The sequence below is a fragment of the Pseudophryne corroboree genome (assembly GCF_028390025.1).
Source record: "Pseudophryne corroboree isolate aPseCor3 chromosome 3 unlocalized genomic scaffold, aPseCor3.hap2 SUPER_3_unloc_26, whole genome shotgun sequence".
In the NCBI taxonomy this organism is placed as follows: domain Eukaryota; kingdom Metazoa; phylum Chordata; class Amphibia; order Anura; family Myobatrachidae; genus Pseudophryne; species Pseudophryne corroboree.
The window spans coordinates 391,780-413,957 of record NW_026967515.1 but is presented as its reverse complement, the minus strand read 5'-3'; the positions used below and the strand labels follow the sequence as shown (position 1 = coordinate 413,957).

The 22,178-nt window shown below is 53.4% G+C and overlaps 1 protein-coding gene across 1 annotated transcript in view; it reads left to right on the top strand.

Annotated features, from left to right (window-relative positions):
- Positions 1–719: 719 nt before the first annotated feature.
- LOC134983845 (zinc finger protein 271-like) overlaps positions 720–22,178 on the top strand; it is a 103,986-nt gene continuing 82,527 nt past the window's right edge. The window contains exons 1-4 of the mRNA XM_063949468.1: positions 720–784; positions 14,984–15,174; positions 16,899–16,977; positions 17,096–17,193. Coding sequence (XP_063805538.1) covers positions 15,109–15,174; positions 16,899–16,977; positions 17,096–17,193 — 243 coding nt within the window. The 5' untranslated portion in view covers positions 720–784; positions 14,984–15,108. The remainder of the gene's footprint in view (positions 785–14,983; positions 15,175–16,898; positions 16,978–17,095; positions 17,194–22,178) is intronic.

Sequence of the window (22,178 nt, the reverse complement as noted above, 5' to 3'; positions counted from 1 at the left end):
AACGGCGAGGTCCGAGCCGCCTGTATCACGGTAACGGCGGGGTCTGCGCCACCTGTATTACGGTAACGGCGGGGTCTGCGCCACCTGTATTACGGTAACGGCGGGGTCTGCGCCACCTGTATTACGGTAACGGCGGGGTCTGCGTCACCTGTATTACGGTAATGGCGGGGTCTGCTCCACCTGTATTACGGTAACGGCGGGATCTGCACCACCTGTATTACAGTAATGGCGGGGTCTGCGCCACCTGTATTACAGTAATAGGACACTAGAGTGTCAGCCACCTGTACAGGGATAATGCAGCACCAGAGGCTGCTCCAGCTGCGCTATAACAAGGCACCAGAGGCTGCTCCCCCTGTAGTACAGAACCTGACACCAGAGCTGCTCAGCCTATAGAATAATAATAATAATATCATTACCTGCTGCCAGACACAGCAATGGCTGCTCTCTGCTCCTGCTGCCTTGTGGGAATGATAGAAGGAAGGCGGAGCTCAGACCAGGGGAAAATGGCCGCCGCTCCTGACGTCACTACCCGGCCAGGGAACCTATTCCTGCTGCCGGACTGGTCTACAAGAAAATGGCCGCCGGCCTCCTGCACTGAGGACATGTATAGTAATAGTTATTACAGAACACGGGCTGTGAGCGTGGTGTGGGAGGCCAGGGGCCAGTCACCAGGAAGCGGCCCGTGCCAATCATGCCCTACTTCCTGCCTGTGCTTTCCTCCTTACTTCCGGTCACTGTACCTCCATTCCACACACGTACAGGACTCGTTGTCCGTAGAGATCAGGTAATGGCGTCTTACTATACAGGGGGAGCAGCCTGTGGTGTCCAGTTAGTATTATAAAGGGGGAGAAGCCTGTGGTGTCCTGTTATTATTATTATACAGGGGGAGCAGCCTGTGGTGTCCTGCTATTATTATTACTATACAGTGTGAGCAGCCTTTGGTGTCCTGTCATTATTATTACTATACAGGGGGAGCAGCCTGTGGTGTCCTGTTAGTATTAATATACAGGAAGAGCAGCCTGTGGTGTCCAGTTAGTATTATACAGGGGGAGAAGCCTGTGGTTTCCTGTTGTTGTTATTATTATTTTACAGGTTGAGCAGTCTGTGGTGTACTGTTGTTGTTGTTTTTTTTATTAACAGGACATCATAGGCCCTCCTGTATAATAATAATAAAAATAATAATATACTTGGGGAGCAGCCAGTGGTGTATTATTATTATTATTATTATTATTATTATTATTATTATTATTAATAATATTATGATTATATAGGAGGAGCATCCTGTGGTGTCCTGTTGTTATTATTTCTCTGACATCCTAGTGGATGCTGGGAACTCCGTAAGGACCATGGGGAATAGCGGCTCCGCAGGAGACTGGGCACAAATAGAAAGCTTTAGGACTACCTGGTGTGCACTGGCTCCTCCCCCTATGACCCTCCTCCAAGCCTCAGTTAGATTTTTGTGCCCGGCCGAGAAGGGTGCACACTAGGGGCTCTCCTGAGCTCCTAGAAAGAAAGTATAGAATTAGGTTTTTTATTTTCAGTGAGACCTGCTGGCAACAGGCTCACTGCACCGAGGGACTAAGGGGAGAAGAAGCGAACCTGCCTGCTTGCAGCCAGCTTGGGCTTCTTAGGCTACTGGACACCATTAGCTCCAGAGGGACCGAACACAGGCCCAGCCTCGGAGTCCGTTCCCAGAGCCGCGCCGCCGGCCCCCTTACAGAGCCAGAAGCAAGAAGTGGTCCAGAAAATCGGCGGCAGAAGACATCAGTCTTCACCAAGGTAGCGCACAGCACTGCAGCTGTGCGCCATAGCTCCTCATGCACACCACACACTGCGGTCACTGACGTGTGCAGGGCGCTCGGGGGGGGCGCCCTGAGCAGCAATATTAACACCTTGGCTGGCGAATATACACCACATATAGTCCTCAGGGCTATATGGGTGTAAATTAACCCGTGCCAGATTGTCTAAAAAAGCGGGAGAAAAGTCAGCCGAAAAGGGGGCGGAGCTATCTCCCTCAGCACACTGGCGCCATTTTCCCTCACAGCTCCGCTGGAAGGACTTCTCCCTGACTCTCCCCTGCAATCCTGCACTACAGAGAAGGGTAAAAAAGAGAGGGGGGGCACTATTTAGGCACAGTATTTAATATAACAGCAGCTATAGGGGAAAACACTCTGTATAGTGATATCCCTGTGTATATATAGCGCTCTGGTGTGTGCTGGCATACTCTCCCTCTGTCTCTCCAAAGGGCTAGGTGGGGTCCTGTCCTCTATCAGAGCATTCCCTGTGTGTGTGCTGTGTGTCGGTACGGCTGTGTCGACATGTATGAAGAGGAAAATGATGTGGAGGCGGAGCAAATGCCTGTAAATGTGATGTCACCCCCTACGGGGTCGACACCTGAGTGGATGGACTTATGGAAGGAATTACGTGAAAGTGTCAGCTCCTTACACAAGAAGTTTGAAGACATAGGACAGCCGGCTACTCAGCTTGTGCCTGTCCAGGCGTCTCAAAGGCCATCAGGGGCTCTAAAACGCCCGCTACCTCAGATGGCAGATACAGACGTTGACACGGATACCGACTCCAGTGTCGACGACGATTAGACAAATGTAACTTCCAATAGGGCCACACGTTACATGATTGAGGCGATGAAAAATGTTTTACACATTTCTGATATTACCCCTGCTACCACTAAAAAGGGTATTATGTTTGGTGAGAAAAAACTACCTGTAGTTTTTCCTGCATCTGAGGAATTAAATGAAGTGTGTGAGGAAGCGTGGACTTCTCCCGATAGAAAATTGGTAATTTCTAAAAGGTTATTGGCAGCGTACCCTTTCCCGCCAGAGGATAGGGCACGTTGGGAAACACCCCCTAGGGTGGATAAAGCGCTCACACGCTTGTCCAAGAAGGTGGCACTACCGTCTCCGGATACGGCCGCCCTTAAGGAACCTGCTGACAGAAAGCAGGAGACTATCCTTAAGTGTATATACACACACACTGGTGTTATACTACGACCAGCGATCGCCTCAGCCTGGATGTGCAGTGCTGGGGCGGCATGGTCAGACTCCCTGACAGAAAATATTGATACCCTTGATAGGGACAGTATATTACTGACTTTAGAACATATAAAGGATGCACTTTTATACATGCGTGATGCACAGAGGGATATTTGCCGGCTGGCATCAAGAGTTAGTGCTATGTCCATTTCCGCCAGGAGAGGGTTATGGAGTCGGCAGTGGTCAGGGGATGCCGATTCTAAAAGGCATATGGAAGTATTGCCTTATAAAGGGGAGGAGTTATTTGGGGCAGGTCTGTCGGACCTGGTTTCCACAGCAACAGCTGGGAAATCCACATTTTTACCCCAGGTTACTTCACAGCAAAAGAAGGCACCGTATTATCATACACAGTCCTTTCGGCCCCATAAAGGCAAGAAGGCAAAAGGCGCTTCCTTTCTGCCACGTGGCAAAGGTAGAGGAAAAAAGCTGCAGCAAACAGCCAGTTCCCAGGAACAGAAGTCCTCCCCCGCCTCCGCCAAGTCCTCAGCATGACGCTGGGGCTCTACAGGCGGACTCAGGTACGGTGGGGGCCCGTCTAAAGAATTTCAGCACACAGTGGGCTCGCTCACAGATAGATCCCTGGATCCTTCAGGTAGTATCTCAGGGGTACAGGCTGGAATTCGAGACGTCTCCTCCCAGCCGTTTCCTAAAATCTGCCTTACCGACAACTCCCTCCGACAGGGAGGCGGTGTTAGAGGCTATTCACAAACTGTATTCCCAGCAGGTGATAACCAAGGTACCTCTCCTGCAACAAGGAAAGGGGTATTATTCCACAATGTTTGTGGTACCGAAACCGGACGGTTCGGTGAGACCCATTTTAAATCTGAAGTCATTGAACACTTACATAAAGAAGTTCAAATTCAAGATGGAGTCACTGAGAGCGGTTATCTCGAGCCTGGAGGAAGGGGATTATATGGTATCACTGGACATCAAGGATGCTTACCTACATGTCCCCATTTACCCTTCTCACCAAGGGTACCTCAGGTTTGTGGTACAGGACTCAGTTCCAGACGCTGCCATTTGGATTATCCACGGCACCGAGGGTCTTTACCAAGGTAATGGCCGAAATGATGATACTCCTTCGAAGACAGGGAGTTTTAATTATCCCATACTTGGACGATCTCCTGATAAGGGCGAGATCCAAAGAACAGTTGTTAGTGGGGGTAGCACTATCTCAAGAAGTGTTACAACAGCACGGTTGGATTCTCAATATTCCAAAGTCACAGCTGATCCCGACGACACGTCTCCTGTTCCTAGGGATGATTCTGGACACAGACCAGAAAAAGGTATTTCTTCCAGAAGAAAAAGCCAGGGAGTTATCCGATCTAGTCAGAAACCTCCTAAAACCAGGTCAGGTATCAGTGCATCAATGCACAAGAGTCCTGGGAAAAATGGTGGCTTCTTACGAAGCAATTCCATTCGGCAGATTCCACGCAAGAACTTTCCAGTGGGACCTGCTGGACAAATGGTCCGGATCGCATCTTCATATGCATCAGCGGATAACCCTGTCGCCACAGAGAAGGGTGTCTCTACTGTGGTGGCTGCAGAGTGCTCATCTTTTAGAGGGCCGCAGATTCGGCATTCAGGACTGGGTCCTGGTGACCACGGATGCCAGCCTTCGAGGCTGGGGGTCAGTCACACAGGGAAGAAATTTCCAGGGACTATGGTCAAACCTGGAAGCTTCACTTCACATAAATATCCTGGTGCTAAGGGCCATTTGCCAAGCGAGACCTCTGTTTCAGAACCAGCCGTTGCTGATCCAGTCAGACAACATCACGGCGGTCGCCCACGTAAACAGACAGGGCGGCACAAGAAGCAGGAGGGCGATGGCAGAAGCTGCAAGGATTCTCCGATGGGCGGAAAATCATGTAATAGCACTGTCAGCAGTGTTTATTCCGGGAGTGGACAAGTGGGAAGCAGACTTCCTCAGCAGGCACGACCTCCACCCGGGAGAGTGGGGACTTCACCCAGAAGTCTTCCACATGATTGTAAACCGTTGGGAACAACTAAAGGTGGACATGATGGCGTCCCGCCTCAACAAAAAATTAAAAAGATATTGCGCCAGGTTAAGGGACCCTCAGGCGATAGCTGTGGACGCTCTGGTAACGCCGTGGGTGTACCAGTCGGTTTATGTGTTCCCTCCTCTGCCTCTCATACCCAAGGTACTGAGCACTTAACAATTATATGATTAAAAAACAGGACAACATTATTAAATAATACATTTTCTATATGTAATGGCTTTATGGTGCCGCTATAATAGAGGCCCAGACTGGATTTAGACACTACAAAAGTGTTGTGGGGGAGGGAGGGTGACAATGCTGCTGGGCTGTTATCATATCGGAAGTATGCATTCAGGATCCTGGCTGTCGGGATCCCAGCAGCCGTAATTCCGATGCCGGAATCCTGACAGCAGCCACAATACCAACGCTGGCATCCAGAGGTGATCAGGATCCCGGCAACGATATCCTGACAGTCAGGATCCTGAAGGGAAGTATGCACTGCCGCCACTGGTTTAGCGTGCGGGTGGGAAGGGGGGGGGGTTAGGATATGGTGTTGGGGAGGGTTAGGCTGCAGAGGGGGGGGGGGGGTATAAGTGTTATGCACTAAGGGGGTGGGTTAGGTTTAGGCTGCGGGAAACGGAGGGTTAGGGGTGGGAGGTTAGGGTACCCTCTGCACTCGTCACTCTTGTCGGCTTTGCTGCGATTGGGATGCTGGTGTCGGTATACTAAATGCCAACATCCTGACGACGACTTCGGACACTTGGTACAACCACTGGATTTGAGTCATGCTGCCTGTAATTTATGTGCTGACTGATCAACTTCAGTGACACTCACTGTGCTGGCCCTTCTGGAAATCACGTTTGTTTCCTCACCGTCGACACTGGAGTCAGTGTCCGTGTCTGGGTCTGTGTCGACCATCTGAGGTAACGGGCGCTTTAGAGCCCCTGACGGTGTTTGAGACACCTGGACAGGTACTAACTGATTTGCCGGCTGTCTCATGTCGTCAACAGTCTTTTGTAAAGTGCTGACGCTATCACGTAATTCCTTCCATAAGACCATCCAGTCAGGTGTCGACTCCCTAGGGGGTGACATCACTATTACAGGCAATTGCTCCGCCTCCATACCATTTTCCTCCTCACACATGTCGACACAAACGTACCGACACACAGCACACACACAGGGAATGCTCTGATAGAGGACAGGACCCCACTAGCCCTTTGGGGAGACAGAGGGAGAGTTTGCCAGCACACACCAGAGCGCTATATATATACAGGGATAACCTTATATAAGTGTCTTTCCCTTATATAGCTGCTGTATTTATTTATCTGCCAATTTAGTGCCCCCCCCCCTTTCTTGTTTTACCCTGTTTCTGTAGTGCAGGACTGCAGGGGAGAGTCAGGGAGACGTCCTTCCAGCGGAGCTGTGAGGGAAAATGGCGCTTGTGTGCTGAGGAGATAGGCTCCGCCCCCTTCTCGGCGGCCTTTCACTCGCTTTTTTATGGAAAACTGGCAGGGGTTAAATGCATCCATATAGCCCAGGAGCTATATGTGATGTATTTTTTGCCATCTAAGGTGTTTTTATTGCGTCTCAGGGCGCCCCCCCAGCGCCCTGCACCCTCAGTGACCGGAGTGTGAAGTGTGCTGAGAGCAATGGCGCACAGCTGCGGTGCTGTGCGCTACCTTATTGAAGACAGGACGTCTTCTGCCGCCGATTTCCCGGACCTCTTCTGGCTCTGTAAGGGGGCCGGCGGCCCGGCTCTGGGACCCATCCATGGCTGGGCCTGTGATCGGTCCCTCTGGAGCTAATGTCCAGTAGCCTAAGAAGCCCAATCCACTCTGCACGCAGGTGAGTTCGCTTCTTCTCCCCTTAGTCCCTCGGTGCAGTGAGCCTGTTGCCAGCAGGACTCACTGAAAATAAAAAACCTAAACTTAAACTTTTTCACTAAGCAGCTCAGGAGAGCCACCTAGTCTGCACCCTTCTCGTTCGGGCACAAAAATCTAACTGAGGCTTGGAGGAGGGTCATAGGGGGAGGAGCCAGTGCACACCAGGTAGTCCTAAAGCTTTTACTTTTGTGCCCAGTCTCCTGCGGAGCCGCTATTCCCCATGGTCCTTACGGAGTTCCCAGCATCCACTAGGACGTCAGAGAAAAGGGGACGCTGTCTGCCGTAATGTGTAAAAAAGGACGCTGTCTGCCATAATGTGTAAAAAGAGGGCACTGTCTGCTGTAATGTGTAAAAAAGGGGGACGCTGTCTGCTGTAATGTGTAAAAAGGGGGACTGGCTGCCGCAATGTGTAAAAAGGAGGACGCTGTCTGCCGTACTGTGTAAAAAAGGGGACGCTGTCTGCTGTAATGTGTAAAAAAGGGGACGCTGTCTGCCGTAATGTGTATATATCACAACCCCCCATGGGCCTCTGTCATTTCACCCCCATGGGCCTCTATCACTATCCCCCATGGGCCCATATCACTACATTCTCCCCATTGGCCACTATCGCTACTTTCTCCCCATGTGCCTCAGTCACTACACCCCCCCATGGGCCTCAGTCACTACACCCGCCCATGGGCCTCTGTCACTACCCCCCATGGGCATTTGTCACTGCATCCACCCATGGGCCTCTATCACTACACCCCCCCATGGGCCTCTATCACTACACTCCCCCCGTGGGACTTTATCACTACATTTCCCCCATGGGCCTCTGTCACTACATTCCCCCCCATGGATACCTGTCACTAACTCCCCGCCCATGGGCCTTTGTCACTACATTCCCCCCATGGGCCTCTATCGCTACACACCCCCCCCCCATGGGCCTCTATCTCTACACCCCCCATGGGCCTATATCGCTACACCTCCCATAGGCCTCTATCACTGCATTCCCCCCATGGGTCCCTGTCACTACATTCCCCTCATGGCCCTCTGTCACTGCATTCCCCCATTGGCCTCTATCACTGCAACCCCCCATGGGCCTCTATCACTACATTCTCCCCATGGGTCCCTGTCACTACATTTCCCACATGGGCCTCTATCACTGCATCCCTCCCCCCATGGGCCTCTATCACTACATCCCCCCCATGGGCCTCTATCACTACATCCCTCCCCCAAGTGCCTCTATCACTACATTCCTTCATGGCCTGTCACTTCATTCTCCCCATGGGCCTCTATCACTACATTTCCCCCCATGGGCCTGTATCACTACATTCCCCCCATGGGCCTCTGTCACTACACCCCCCCATGGGCCTCTATCACTAAATTCCCCCCATGGGCCTCTCTCACTAAATTCCCCCCATGGGCCTCTATCACTACATTTCCCCCCATGGGCCTCTATCACTACATTTCCCACCATGGGCCTGTATCACTACATTTCCCACCATGGGCCTGTATCACTACATTTCCCACCATGGGCCTGTATCACTACATTTCCCACCATGGGCCTGTATCACTACATCCCCCCATGGGCCTCTGTCACTGCATTTCCCCATGGGCCTCTATCACTGCATTTCCCCATGGGCCTCTGTCACTACATTTCCCCCCATGAGCCTCTGTCACTACAACCCCCCCATGGGCCTCTATCACTACATGTCCCCCATGGGCCTCTGTCACTACACCCCCCCCCCCCCATGGGCCCCTGTCACTACATTCTCCCCATGGGTCCCTGTCACTGCATTCCCCCCATGGGCCTCTATTATTGCATTTCCCCATGGGCCTCTATCACTCTATCATGTGGGGCCTATATCACAACCCCCCATGGGCCTCTGTCATTTCACCCCTATGGGCCTCTGTCGCTACATTCCCCCACATGGACCTCTATCACTATCCCCCATGGGCCCATATCACTACATTTTCCCCATAGGCCACTATCGCTACATTCTCCCCATGGGCCTCTGTCACTACACCCCCCATCCCCATGGGCCTCTGTCACTACACCCCCCCATGGGCCTCTGTCACTGCATCCCCCTTGGGCCTCTGTCACTGCATTTCCCCATGGGCCTCTGTCACTACATTTCCCCCCATGGTCCTCTATCACTACATTCCCCCATGGGCCCCTGTCACTACATTCTCCCCATGGGTCCCTGTCACTACCTTCCCCCATGGGCCTCTATTACTACACCCCCCCCCCCCCATGGGCCTCTATCACTAAATTCCCCCATGGGCCTCTGTCACTACAACCCCCCCATGGGCCTCTATCACTGCATGCCCCCATGGGCCTCTATTACTACACCCCCCCATGGGCCTCTATCACTACATTCCCCCATGGGCATCTGTCACTACATTTCCCCCCATGAGCCTTGGTCACTACAACCCCCCCATGGGCCTCTATCACTACATGTCCCCCCATGGGCCTCTGTCACTACACCCCCCCATGGGCCCCTGTCACTACATTTTCCCCCATGGGCCTCTATCACTCTATCATGTGGGGTCTATATCACAACCCCCCATGGGCCTCTGTCATTTCACCCCTATGGGCCTCTAAATTCCCCCCATAGGCCACTATCGCTACTTTCTCCCCATGGGCCTCTGTCGCTACCTTCCCCCATGGGCCTCTATTACTACACCCCCCCATGGGCCTCTATCACTAAATTCCCCCATGGGCCTCTGTCACTACAACCCCCCCATGGGCCTCTATCACTGCATGTCCCCCATGGGCCTCTGTCACTACATTTCCCTCCATGGTCCTCTATCACTACATTTCCCTCCATGGTCCTCTATCACTACATTCCCCCATGGGCCTCTGTCACTACAACCCCCCCATGGGCCTCTGTCACTGCATGTCCCCCATGGGCCTCTGTCACTGCATGTCCCCCATGGGCCTCTGTCACTGCATGTCCCCCATGGGCCTCTGTCACTGCATGTCCCCCATGGGCCTCTGTCACTACATTTCCCCCCATGAGCCTCTGTCACTACCCCCCCCCCCCCCCCCATGGGCCCCTGTCACTACATTTTTTCCCCATGGGCCTCTATCACTCTATCATGTGGGGCCCATCCTCTCCTAATACCCCCTCTCCTGCCCCCATCCTCTCCTAATACCCCCTCTCCTGCCCCAACCTCTCCTGCCCCAACCTCTCCTAATACCCCCTCTCCTGCCCCCATCCTCTCCTAATACCCCCTCTCCTGCCCCCATCCTCTCCTAATACCCCCTCTCCTGCCCCCATCCTCTCCTACTACCCCCTCTCCTGCCCCCATCCTCTCCTAATCCCCCCTCTCCTAATCCCCCCTCTCCTGCCTCCAACCTCTCCTAATCCCCCCTCTCCTGCCTCCAACCTCTCCTAATACCCCCTCTCCTGCCTCCAACCTCTCCTAATACCCCCTCTCCTGCCTCCAACCTCTCCTAATACCCCCTCTCCTGCCCCTACCTCTCCTAATACCCCCTCTCCTGCCCCAACCTCTCCTAATACCCCCTCTCCTGCCCCCACCTCTCCTAATACCCCCTCTCCTGTCCCAACCTCTCCTAATACCCCCTCTCCTGCCTCCAACCTCTCCCAATACCCCCTCTCCTGCCCCATCCTCTCCTAATACCCCCTCTCCTGCCCCCATCCTCTCCTAATACCCCCTCTCCTGCCCCCAACCTCTCCTAATACCCCCTCTCCTGCCCCCAACCTATCCTAATACCACCACTCCTGTCCCAACCTCTCCTAATACCCCCTCTCCTGCCCCCATCCTCTCCTAATACCCCCTCTCCTGCCCCCATCCTCTCCTAATACCCCCTCTCCTGCCCTATCCTCTCCTAATACCCCCTCTCCTGCCCCCATCCTCTCCTAATACCCCCTCTCCTGCCCCCATCCTCTCCTAATACCCCCTTTCCTGCCCCAACCTCTCCTAATACCCCCTCTCCTGCCCCATCCTCTCCTAATACCCCCTCTCCTGCCCCATCCTCTCCTAATACCCCCTCACCTGCCCCCATCCTCTCCTAATACCTCCTCTCCTGCCCCACCTCTCCTAATACCCCCTCTCCTGCCTCCTACCTGCATTCTCCTAATGCCCCCTCAGCTGCTGCCCCTGCATTCTCCTAATGCCCCCTCAGCTGCTGCCTCTGCATTCTCCTAATGCCCCCTCACCTGCTGCCCCTCACATTCTCCTAATGCCCTCTCACCTGCTGCCCCCTGCCTGTCACCTGCTACCGACTGCCTGTACCTTACCACCCCGTCTGTCACCCGCCTCTCCTGCCACTCCTGCCTGTAACCCACCCCGTCTGTCACCCGGCCTCTACCCTGCCACTCCTGCCTGTAACCCACCTCTCATGCCATCCCCTGCCTGTCATCTGTTACTCCCTGTATGTCACTCCCCTCTGCTGCCACCCCTGCCAGCCCCTGCCTGTCACCCACCTCTCATGCCACCCCCTGCATGTCATCTGCCTCCCCCTGCCACTCGCTGCCTGTCACCCACCTTTCTTTCCACCCCCTGCCTGTACCCTGCCACCCACTGCCTGTCACCCACCGCTCCTGCCACCCCGTCTGTCACCTGCCTCTCCTGCTGCCCCCAGTCTATACCCTACCACCCCGTCCTGTACCTTACCACCCCCTGTCTGTCACCCACTTCTCATGCCATCCACTGCCTGTCATCTGCCACTCCCTGTATGTCACCTGCCTCTCCTGCAACCCCCTGCATGTCACCCACCTCTCATGCCATCCGTTGCATGTCATCTGCCACTCCCTGTATGTCACCCACCTCTCCTGCCACACCCTGCCACCCGCTGCCTGTCACCCACTCTCCTTCCACCCCCTGCCTGTACCCTGCCAACCACTGCCTGTCACCCACCGCTCCTGCCACCCCCTGCCTGTACCCTGCCACCCCGTCTGTCACCTGCCTCTCTTGCCACCACCTGCCGTCCTCAGTCTATACCCTACCACCCTGTCCTGAACCCTGCCACCCTCTTCCTGTACCCTGCCAGTCGCCTGGCACTCCTGCTGCCCCCTGCCTCTCCTACCACCCTGTCGGTCACCTGCCACGACTTGCCTCTCCTACCACCCCCCCTGCCCATCACCTGCCACTTTCCTGCCTGTAACCTGCCTCTACTACCACCCCCTGTCTGTCACCTGCCACCACCTGCCTCTACCACACCCCTGCCACCCCGTCTATCACCAACCTCTCTTGCCACCACATGCCGTCCTCAGTCTATACCCTACCACCCTGTCCTGTACCCTGCCAGTCGTCTGCAGCCGCTTGCCAGTTGCCTGACACTCCTGCTGCCCCCTGCCTCTCCTATCACCCCCTGTCTGTCACCTGCCACCGCCTGTCTTACCTGTGCCTCTCTGCCTGTACCTTTCCTCCATTGCCTCTTCTACCACCCCCTGCCCGTCATCTTTCACCACCTGCATCTCCTGCCACCCACATGTCCGTCACCTGGCTCTCCTGCTTGTACCCTGCTGCCTCACCTGCAGCCCCCTACTCATCACCTGCCTCTCCTGCATCTGCCTGGCTGTACCCTGACACATCTTCCTCTCCTGCCACCCCCTTTTCATCACCTGCCGTGTCACCTGGCGTCCCCCCCCCCCCCCCCGCTGGCCGTCACCTGTCGTCCCCCGTCCCCCCCGTCCCCTAGCTGTCACCTGTCGTCGTCCGTCCCCCCTGGCCGTCACCTGTCGCCCCCCCCTCCCCTGGCCGTCACCTGTCGGCGTGACCGGTGGCTGCATGGGGGTGAGGTTGCGTGACCGGTGGCTGCATGGGGGTGAGGTTGCGTGACCGGTGGCTGCATGGGGGTGAGGTTGCGTGACCGGTGGCTGCATGGGGGTGAGGTTGCGTGACCTGTGGCTGCATGGGGGTGAGGTTGCGTGACCGGTGGCTGCATTGGGGTATAACCAGCAGGCACAGCATAGTGAGGGTGGGATGTGTGATTGTAGCTGCATGGGGGTGGGGTGTGTGACCGGTGGCTGCATGGGGGAGGGGTGTGTGACCGGTGGCTACATGGGGGAGGGATGTGTGACCGGTGGCTGCATGGGGGAGGGGGGTGTGACCGGTGGCTGCATGGGGGAGGGGGGTGTGACCGGTGGCTGCATGGGGGAGGGGTGTGTGACCGGTGGCTGCATGGGGGAGGGGTGCGTGACCGGTGGCTGCATGGGGGAGGGGTGCGTGACCGGTGGCTGCATGGGGGAGGGGTGCGTGACCGGTGGCTGCATGGGGGAGGGGTGCGTGACCGGTGGCTGCATGGGGGAGGGGTGCGTGACCGGTGGCTGCATGGGGGAGGGGGGCGTGACCGGTGGCTGCATGGGGGAGGGGGGCGTGACGGGTGGCTGCATGGGGGAGGGGGGTGTGTCAGGTGGCTACATGGGTGAGGGGTAGGTGACCAGTAGGCACATCAGTGAGGGTGGGATGTGTGACCGGTGGCTGCATGGGGGAGGAGTGCGTGTCAGGTGGCTACATGGGTGCGGGGTAGGTGACCAGTAGGCACATCAGTGAGGGTGAGATGTGTGACCGGTGGCTGCATGGGGGAGGGGTGCATGACCGGTGGCTACATGGGTGCCGGGTAGGTGACCAGTAGGCACATCAGTGAGGGTGGGATGTGTGACCGGTGGCTGCATGGGGGAGGGGTGCGTGTCAGGTGGCTACATGGGTGCCGGGTAGGTGACCAGTAGGCACATCAGTGAGGGTGAGATGTGTGACCGGTGGCTGCATGGGGGAGGGGTGCATGACCGGTGGCTACATGGGTGCCGGGTAGGTGACCAGTAGGCACATCAGTGAGGGTGGGATGTGTGACCGGTGGCTGCATGGGGGAGGGGTGCGTGTCAGGTGGCTACATGGGTGCGGGGTAGGTGACCAGTAGGCACATCAGTGAGGGTAGGATGCGCACACATCACAGGTTGTGGTTGGAGAAGTGTGCACAGCAGAAGTGAGGGTAGAACGCTCCGCACACACGGGGTTGGGTGTACCTGTGTATCAGTGACGTGCGGGGAGACGGAGCTTTTCCTGTCATACTAACATATACGCCACAGTTTTGACTGTATCCAGTATATAAAAAATACAAAGAACATATAAATATCATATTTCTATTATTCTAATAATTTCTGTAGTCAAAAGTCTGAAGTAAAAATTCTATGGTAGGTGAGGCAGTGCCCCCCCCCCCCCCCCCTCCACCTACCTTACCCGCACTCACCAAATTTATACTACTCCTCCTGTGTATAATGTCCACATGTATATACAGCTGCACCTGTGTCTAATGCCCACATGTATATACCACTGCACCTGTGTATAATGCCCACATGTATATACCGCTGCACCTGTGTATAATGCCCACGTGTGTACACCTGTGTATAATGCCCACGTGTGTATACCTCTGCACCTGTGTATAATGACCTCGTGTATATACCTCTGCACCTGCGTATAATGCCCACGTGTGTACACCTGTGTATCATGCCCACGTGTTTATACTGCTGCCCCTGTGTATAATGCCCACGTGTGTATACTGCTGCACCTGTGTATAATGCCCACGTGTATATACCTCTGCACCTGTGTGTAATGCCCACGTGTGCATACCGCTGCCCCTGTGTGTAATGCCCACGTGTGCATACCGCTGCCCCTGTGTGTAATGCCCACGTGTGCATACCGCTGCCCCTGTGTGTAATGCCCACGTGTGCATACCGCTGCACCTGTGTGTAATCCTTGGGCTCATATATTGTGCGGAAATCTGGCTCTGGTACTAGCCATTGCCTCCTGATAAATGTACCTCACCGCACATCCCTGGTGTGTATGTCTGGTAGGTACATTGAGTAGAAAGGAGGTAACCATAATGCAGAGGTAAGTGTGCCCGTTACAGGACAGGTTCACTGTGTGGGTTGGGATGAGTGTGTCTATTGGCACAGTAGTAATACAGGGACATGACTGGGGACGTGAGGGGAACTGGGAGTGGCACAGTGACATCACATATCTATATTAATAATACAGGGACATGACTGGGGAGGTGAGGGGATCTGTGAGTATTTACAGTGATGTCTCCCCCATTTCGCAGGGTTACACAGTAGTGAAGAAGAGATCCGGTGAGTGTGAGACACCGAGCAGCCACCACCCGTGTGTCAGGAGGACTGCGCAGGACCCAGAGCCCCAACACGGTGCCTCCACCTCACTCACTGACACATGAGACACATTGACCAGAAGATCCTGGAACTCCCTAAAAAGATCATTCAGCTGCTGACTGGAGAGGTGACTGCTGGGAATGGGACATTATACAGTAACACCAGGGGACGTGTCTGGGTGATGACTGGAGAGGTGACTGCTGGGAATGGGGCATTATACAGTAACACCAGGGGATGTGTCTGGCTGATGACTGGAGAGGTGACTGCTGGGAATGGGACATTATACAGTAACACCAGGGGATGTGTCTGGGTGATGACTGGAGAGGTGACTGCTGGGAATGGGGCATTATACAGTAACACCAGGGGACGTGTCTGGGTGAGACTGGAGAGGTGACTGCTGGGAATGGGACATTATACAGTAACACCAGGGGACGCGTCTGGGTGATGACTGGAGAGGTGACTGCTGGGAATGGGGCATTATACAGTAACACCGGGGGATGTGTCTGGGTGATGACTGGAGAGGTGACTGCTGGGAATGGGGCATTATACAGTAACACCAGGGGATGTGTCTGGGTGATGACTGGAGAAGTGGCTGCTGGGAATGGGACATTATACAGTAACACCAGGGGATGCGTCTGGGTGATGACTGGAGAGGTGACTGCTGGGAATGGGACATTATACAGTAACCCCAGGGGATGTGCCTGGGTGATGACTGGAGAGGGGACTGCTGGGAATGGGGCATTATACAGTAACACCAGGGGATGTGTCTGGGTGATGACTGGAGAGGTGACTGCTGGGAATGGGACATTATACAGTAACACCGGGGGACGTGTCTGGGTGATGACTGGAGAGGTGACTGCTGGGAATGGGACATTATACAGTAACACCGGGGGATGTGTCCGGGTGATGACTGGAGAGGTGACTGCTGGGAATGGGACATTATACAGTAACACCGGGGGATGTGTCTGGGTGATGACTGGAGAGGTGACTGCTGGGAATGGGACATTATACAGTAACACCGGGGGATGTGTAACACCGGGGGATGTGTCCGGGTGATGACTGGAGAGGTGACTGCTGGGAATGGGACATTATACAGTAACACCAGGGGATGTGTCCGGGTGATGACTGGAGAGGTGACTGCTGGGAATGGGACATTATACAGTAACACCGGGGGATGTGTCTGGGTGATGACTGGAGAGGTGACTACTGGGATTGGGACATTATACAGTAACACCGGGGGATGTGTCCGGGTGATGACTGGAGAGGTGACTGACGGGAATGGGATATTATTCAGTAACACCCTGGGACTTGCCTTGGTGATGACTGGAGAGGTGACTGCTGGGAATGGGACATTATACAGTAACACCAGGGGATGTGTCTGGGTGATGACTGGAGAGGTGACTGCTGGGAATGGGACATTATACAGTAACACCAGGGGATGCGTCTGGGTGATGACTGGAGAGGTGACTGCTGGGAATGGGACATTATACAGTAACACCAGGGGATGTGTCTGGGTGATGACTGGAGAGGTGACTGCTGGGAATGGGGCATTATACAGTAACACCTGGGGACGTGTCTGGGTGATGACTGGAGAGGTGACTGCTGGGAATGGGACATTATACAGTAACACCGGGGGATGTGTCTGGGTGATGACTGGAGAGGTGACTGCTGGGAATGGGACATTATACAGTAACACCGGGGGATGTGTCTGGGTGATGACTGGAGAGGTGACTGCTGGGAATGGGGCATTATACAGTAACACCAGGGGATGTGTCTGGGTGATGACTGTATCACTGTGTGTGTCAGGTTCCTATAAGGTGTCAGGATGTCACTGTCTATGTCTCCATGCAGGAGGAGGAGTATATAGAGGAACACAGGGGTCTGTACAAGGACGTGATGATGGAGAATCACCGGCCCCTCACATCACTGGGTAAGAGGAGACTGTCATGTATTGTACAGGGGGGAGCAGGTATGGGGGCCCCTATATATACACATCACCTGATAATCACATATATACACTGTACTCAGTCACTGTGTGTCTCCTACAGATGGGCCAAGTAACAGAGATACCCCAGAGAGATGTCCCCGTCCTCTGTATTCCCAGGATTGTACAGAGGAGAATCACAGGATCCCACAGGAGGATCAGGTAGGTGGGATTTAGGGTCTCCCCAATATACCTCAGTGACTGTCACTATATGATCTGTAGAGGAGCTGTGTATTATACACTGATATTATACTGTTTCACCTCAGTATAATCTGACTGTATTGAAATATCATTACAGGTTGAGTATCCCATATCCAAATATTCCGAAATTCGGAATATTCCGAAATACGGACTTTTTTGAGTGAGAGTGAGATAGTGGAACCTTTGTTTTTTGATGGCTCAATGTACGCAAACTTTGTTTAATGCACAAAGTTATTAAACATATTGTATTAAATGACCTTCAGGCTGTGTGCATAAGGTGTATATGTAACATAAATGCATTCTGTGCTTAGATTTAGGTCCCATCACCATGATATCTCATTATGGTATGCAATTATTCCAAAATACAGAAAAATCCCATATGCAAAATACCTCTGGTCCCAAGCATTTTGGATAAGGGATACTCAACCTGTATAGTGTTTTTTGTTTTTCTCGAATGTCCTAAGTGGATGCTGGGGACTCCGTAAGGACCATGGGGAATAGACGGGCTCTGCAGGAGACTGGGCACTTTAAGAAAGATTTAGTACTACATCTGGTGTGCACTGGCTCCTCCCTCTATGCCCCTCCTCCAGACCTCAGTTAGAGTCTGTGCCCGGCCAGAGCTGGTTGCACTTTAGGGGGTCTCCTGAGCCTCCTAGGTAAAGAAAGTATTTGTAAAGTTTTTTTATTTTCAGTGAGCTCTGCTGGCAACAGACTCACTGCTACGAGGGACTGAGGGGAGAGAAGCAAACCTGCCTGCTTGCAGCCGGGTTGCGCTTCTAGGCTACTGGACACCATTAGCTCCAGAGGGATCGAACACAGGCGGTCCGTTCCCGGAGCCGCGCCGCCGTCCCACTCACAGAGCCAGAAGCACTGAAGTCCAGGAGAAGCAAGAAGACTTTGAAATCGGCAGCATGAAGACTTCTGTCTTCACTAACGTAGCGCACAGCACTGCAGCTGTGCGCCATTGCTCCCAGCACACTTACATACTCCGGTCACTGTAGGGTGCAGGGCGCTGGGGGGGGGGGGGCGCCCTTGGCAGCAATAATGTACCTTTTGGCAAAAAGCACCCATATATACAGTCCTAGACTGTATATAGGGATACCACCGCCATTATTCCTCACAGTTTAAGTGGGACAGAAGCCCGCCGCTGGGGGAGCGTGGCCTTCTTCCTCAGCACACCAGCGCCATTATTCCTTCACAAGCAGGAAGCAGCTCCCCAGGCTCTCCCCTGCAGTATCCAGGTACTCCAAGGGCAAAAAGAGAGGGGGGGGGGGGCACATAAATTTAGGCGCAAAACAGTATAAATCAGCAGCTACTGGGTAAACACATTTCTCTGACGTCCTAGTGGATGCTGGGACTCCGTAAGGACCATGGGGATATAGCGGCTCCGCAGGAGACTGGGCACAAATAGAAAGCTTTAGGACTACCTGGTGTGCACTGGCTCCTCCCCCTATGACCCTCCTCCAAGCCTCAGTTAGATTTTTGTGCCCGACGAGAAGGGTGCAATCTAGGTGGCTCTCCTAAAGAGCTGCTTAGAAAAAGTTTTTAGGTTTTTTATTTTCAGTGAGTCCTGCTGGCAACAGGCTCACTGCTACGAGGGACTTAGGGGAGAGAAGGGAACTCACCTGCGTGCAGGATGGATTGGCTTCTTAGGCTACTGGGCACCAATAGCTCCAGAGGGATCGAACACAGGCCCAGCCATGGAGTCCGGTCCCGGAGCCGTGCCGCCGACCCCCCTTGCAGATGCCGAAGTTGAAGAGGTCCAGAAACAGGCGGCAGAAGACTTTCAGTCTTCATAAGGTAGCGCACAGCACTGCAGCTGTGCGCCATTGTTGTCAGCACACTTCACACCAGCGGTCACTGAGGGTGCAGGGCGCTGGGGGGGGGCGCCCTGGGCAGCAATGTATAATACCTTTTTATGGCTAAAATACATCACATATAGCCCTTGAGGCTATATGGATGTATTTAACCCCTGCCAGATCTCACAAACTCCGGGAGAAGAGCCAGCCGAAAAGGGGGCGGGGCCTATTCTCCTCAGCACATGGCGCCATTTTCCTGCTCAGCTCTGCTGTGAGGAAGGCTCCCAGGCTCTCCCCTGCACTGCACTACAGAAACAGGGTTAAAACAGAGAGGGGGGGAGCACTTATTTGGCGATATGATTACATATATAAAAATGCTATAAGGGAAAACACTTGTATAAGGGGTTGTCCCTGTATAATTATAGCGTTTTTTGGTGTGTGCTGGCAAACTCTCCCTCTGTCTCCCCAAAGGGCTAGTGGGGTCCTGTCCTCTATCAGAGCATTCCCTGTGTGTGTGCTGTGTGTCGGTACGTGTGTGTCGACATGTAGGAGGACGATGTTGGTGAGGAGGCGGAGCAAATTGCCTGTATTGGTGATGTCACTCTCTAGGGAGTCGACACTGGAATGGATGGCTTATTTAGGAATTACGTGATAATGTCAACACGCTGCAAGGTCGGTTGACGACATGAGACGGCCGGCAAACAAATTAGTACCTGTCCAGGCGTCTCAGACACCGTCAGGGGCTTGTAAAAACGCCCATTTACCTCAGTCGGTCGACACAGACACGGACACTGACTCCAGTGTCGACGGTGAAGAAACAAACGTATTTTCCTTTAGGGCCACACGTTACATGTTAAGGGCAATGAAGGAGGTGTTACATATTTCTGATACTACAAGTACCACAAATAAGGGTATTATGTAGGGTGTGAATATACTACTTGTAGTTTTTCCTGAATCAGATAAATTAAATGAAGTGTGTGATGATACGTGGGTTTCCTCCGATAGAAAATTATTGGCGGTATACCCTTTCCCGCCAGAAGTTAGGGCGAGTTGGGAAACACACCTTAGGGTGGATAAGGCGCTCACACGCTTATAAAAACAAGTGGCGTTACCGTCTCCAGATACGGCAGCCCTCAAGGAGCCAGCTGATAGGAAGCTGAAAAATATCCTAAAAGTATATACACACATACTGGTGTTATACTACGACCAGCAATCGCCTCAGCCTGGATGTGCAGCGCTGAGGGGGCTTGGTCGGATTTCCTGACTGAAAATATTGATACCCTTGACAGGGACAAGATTTTATTGACTATAGAGCATTTTAAGGATGCATTTCTATATATGCGAGATGCGCAGAGGGATATTTGCATTCTGGCATCAAGAGTAAAAGTGATGTCCATATCTGCCAGACGAAGACACGACAGTGGTCAGGTGATGCAGATTCCAGACGGCACATGGAAGTATTGCCGTATAAAGGGGCGGTCCATCGGACCTGGTGGCCATGGCAACAGCTGAAAAATCCACCTTTTGTTACCCCAAGTCACATCTCAGCAGAAAAGGACACAGTCTTTTCAGTCTCAGTCCTTTCGTCCCCATAAGGGCAGGCGGGCAAAAGGGCCAGTCATATCTGCCCAGGGGTAGAGGAAAGGGAAGAAGACTGCAGCAGGCAGCCCATTCCCAGGAACAGAAGCCCTCCACAGCTTCTGCCAAGTCCGCAGCATGACGCTGGGGCCGTACAAGCGGACTCGGGTACGGTGGGGGGTCATCTCAAGAGTTTCAGCACGCAGTGGGCTCACTCACAAGTGGACTCCTGGATCCTACACGTAGTATCCCAGGTGTACATTGGAAATTCGAGACGTCTCCCCCTCACAAGTTCCTGAAGTCTGCTTTACCAACGTCTCCCTCCGTCAGGGAGGCAGTATTGGGAACAATTCACAGGCTGTATTCCCAGCAGGTGATAATCAAAGTACCCCTTCTACAACAAGGGAAGGGGTATTATTCCACACTATATTGTGGTACTGAAGCCAGACGGCTCGGTGAGATCTGAAATATTTGAACACTTACATACAAGCGTTCAAATCAAGATGGAGTCACTCAGAGCAGTGATAGCGAACCAGGAAGAAGGGGACGATATGGTGTCACTGGATATCAGGGACGCTTACCTACATGTCCAAATTTGCCCTTCTCACCAAGGGTACCTCAGGTTCGTGGTACAGAACTGTCACTATCAGTTCAGACGCTGCCGTTTGGATTGTCCACGGCACCCCGGGTCTTTACCAAGGTAATGGCCGAAATGATGATTCTTCTTAAAAGAAATATGGACGCTTTCCTGATAAGGGCAAGGTCCAGAGAACAGTTGGAGGTCGGAGTAGCACTATCTTAAGTAGTTCTACGACAGCACGAGTGGATTCTAAATATTCCAAAATCGCAGTTTTTTCCGACGACACGTCTACTGTTCCTAGGGATGATTCTGGACACAGTCCAGAAAAGGATGTTTTCTCCCGGAGAAGAAAGCCAGGGAGTTATCCGAGCTAGTCAGGAACCTCCTAAAACCAGGAAAAGTATCAGTGCATCATTGCACAAGGATCCTGTGAAAAATGGTGGTTTCTTACAAAGCGATCCCATTCGGTAGATTTCACGCAAGAACCTTTCCGTGGGATCTGCTGGAAAAATGGTCCGGATCGCATCTTCAGATGCATCAGCGGATAACCCTGTCTCCAAGGACAAGGGTGTTTCTTCTGCGGTGGCTGCAGAGTGCTCATCTATGAAAGGGCTGCAGATTCGGCATTCAGGACTGGGTCCTGGTGACCACGGATGCCAGCCTGAGTGGCTGGGGAGCAGTCACACAAGGAAAAAATTTCCAGAGAGTGTGATCAAGTCTGGAGACTTCTCTCCACATAAATATACTGGAGCTAAGGGCAATTTACAATGCTCTAAGCTTAGCAAGACCTCTGCTTCAAGGTCAGCCGGTATTGATCCAGTGGGACAACATCACGGCAGTCGCCCACGTAAACAGACAGGGCGGCACAAGAAGCAGGAGGGAAATGGCAGAAACTGCAAGGATTCTTCGCTGGGCGAAAAATCATGTGATAACACTCGCAGCAGTGTTCATTCCGGGAGTGGAAAACTGGGAAGCAGACTTCCTCAGCA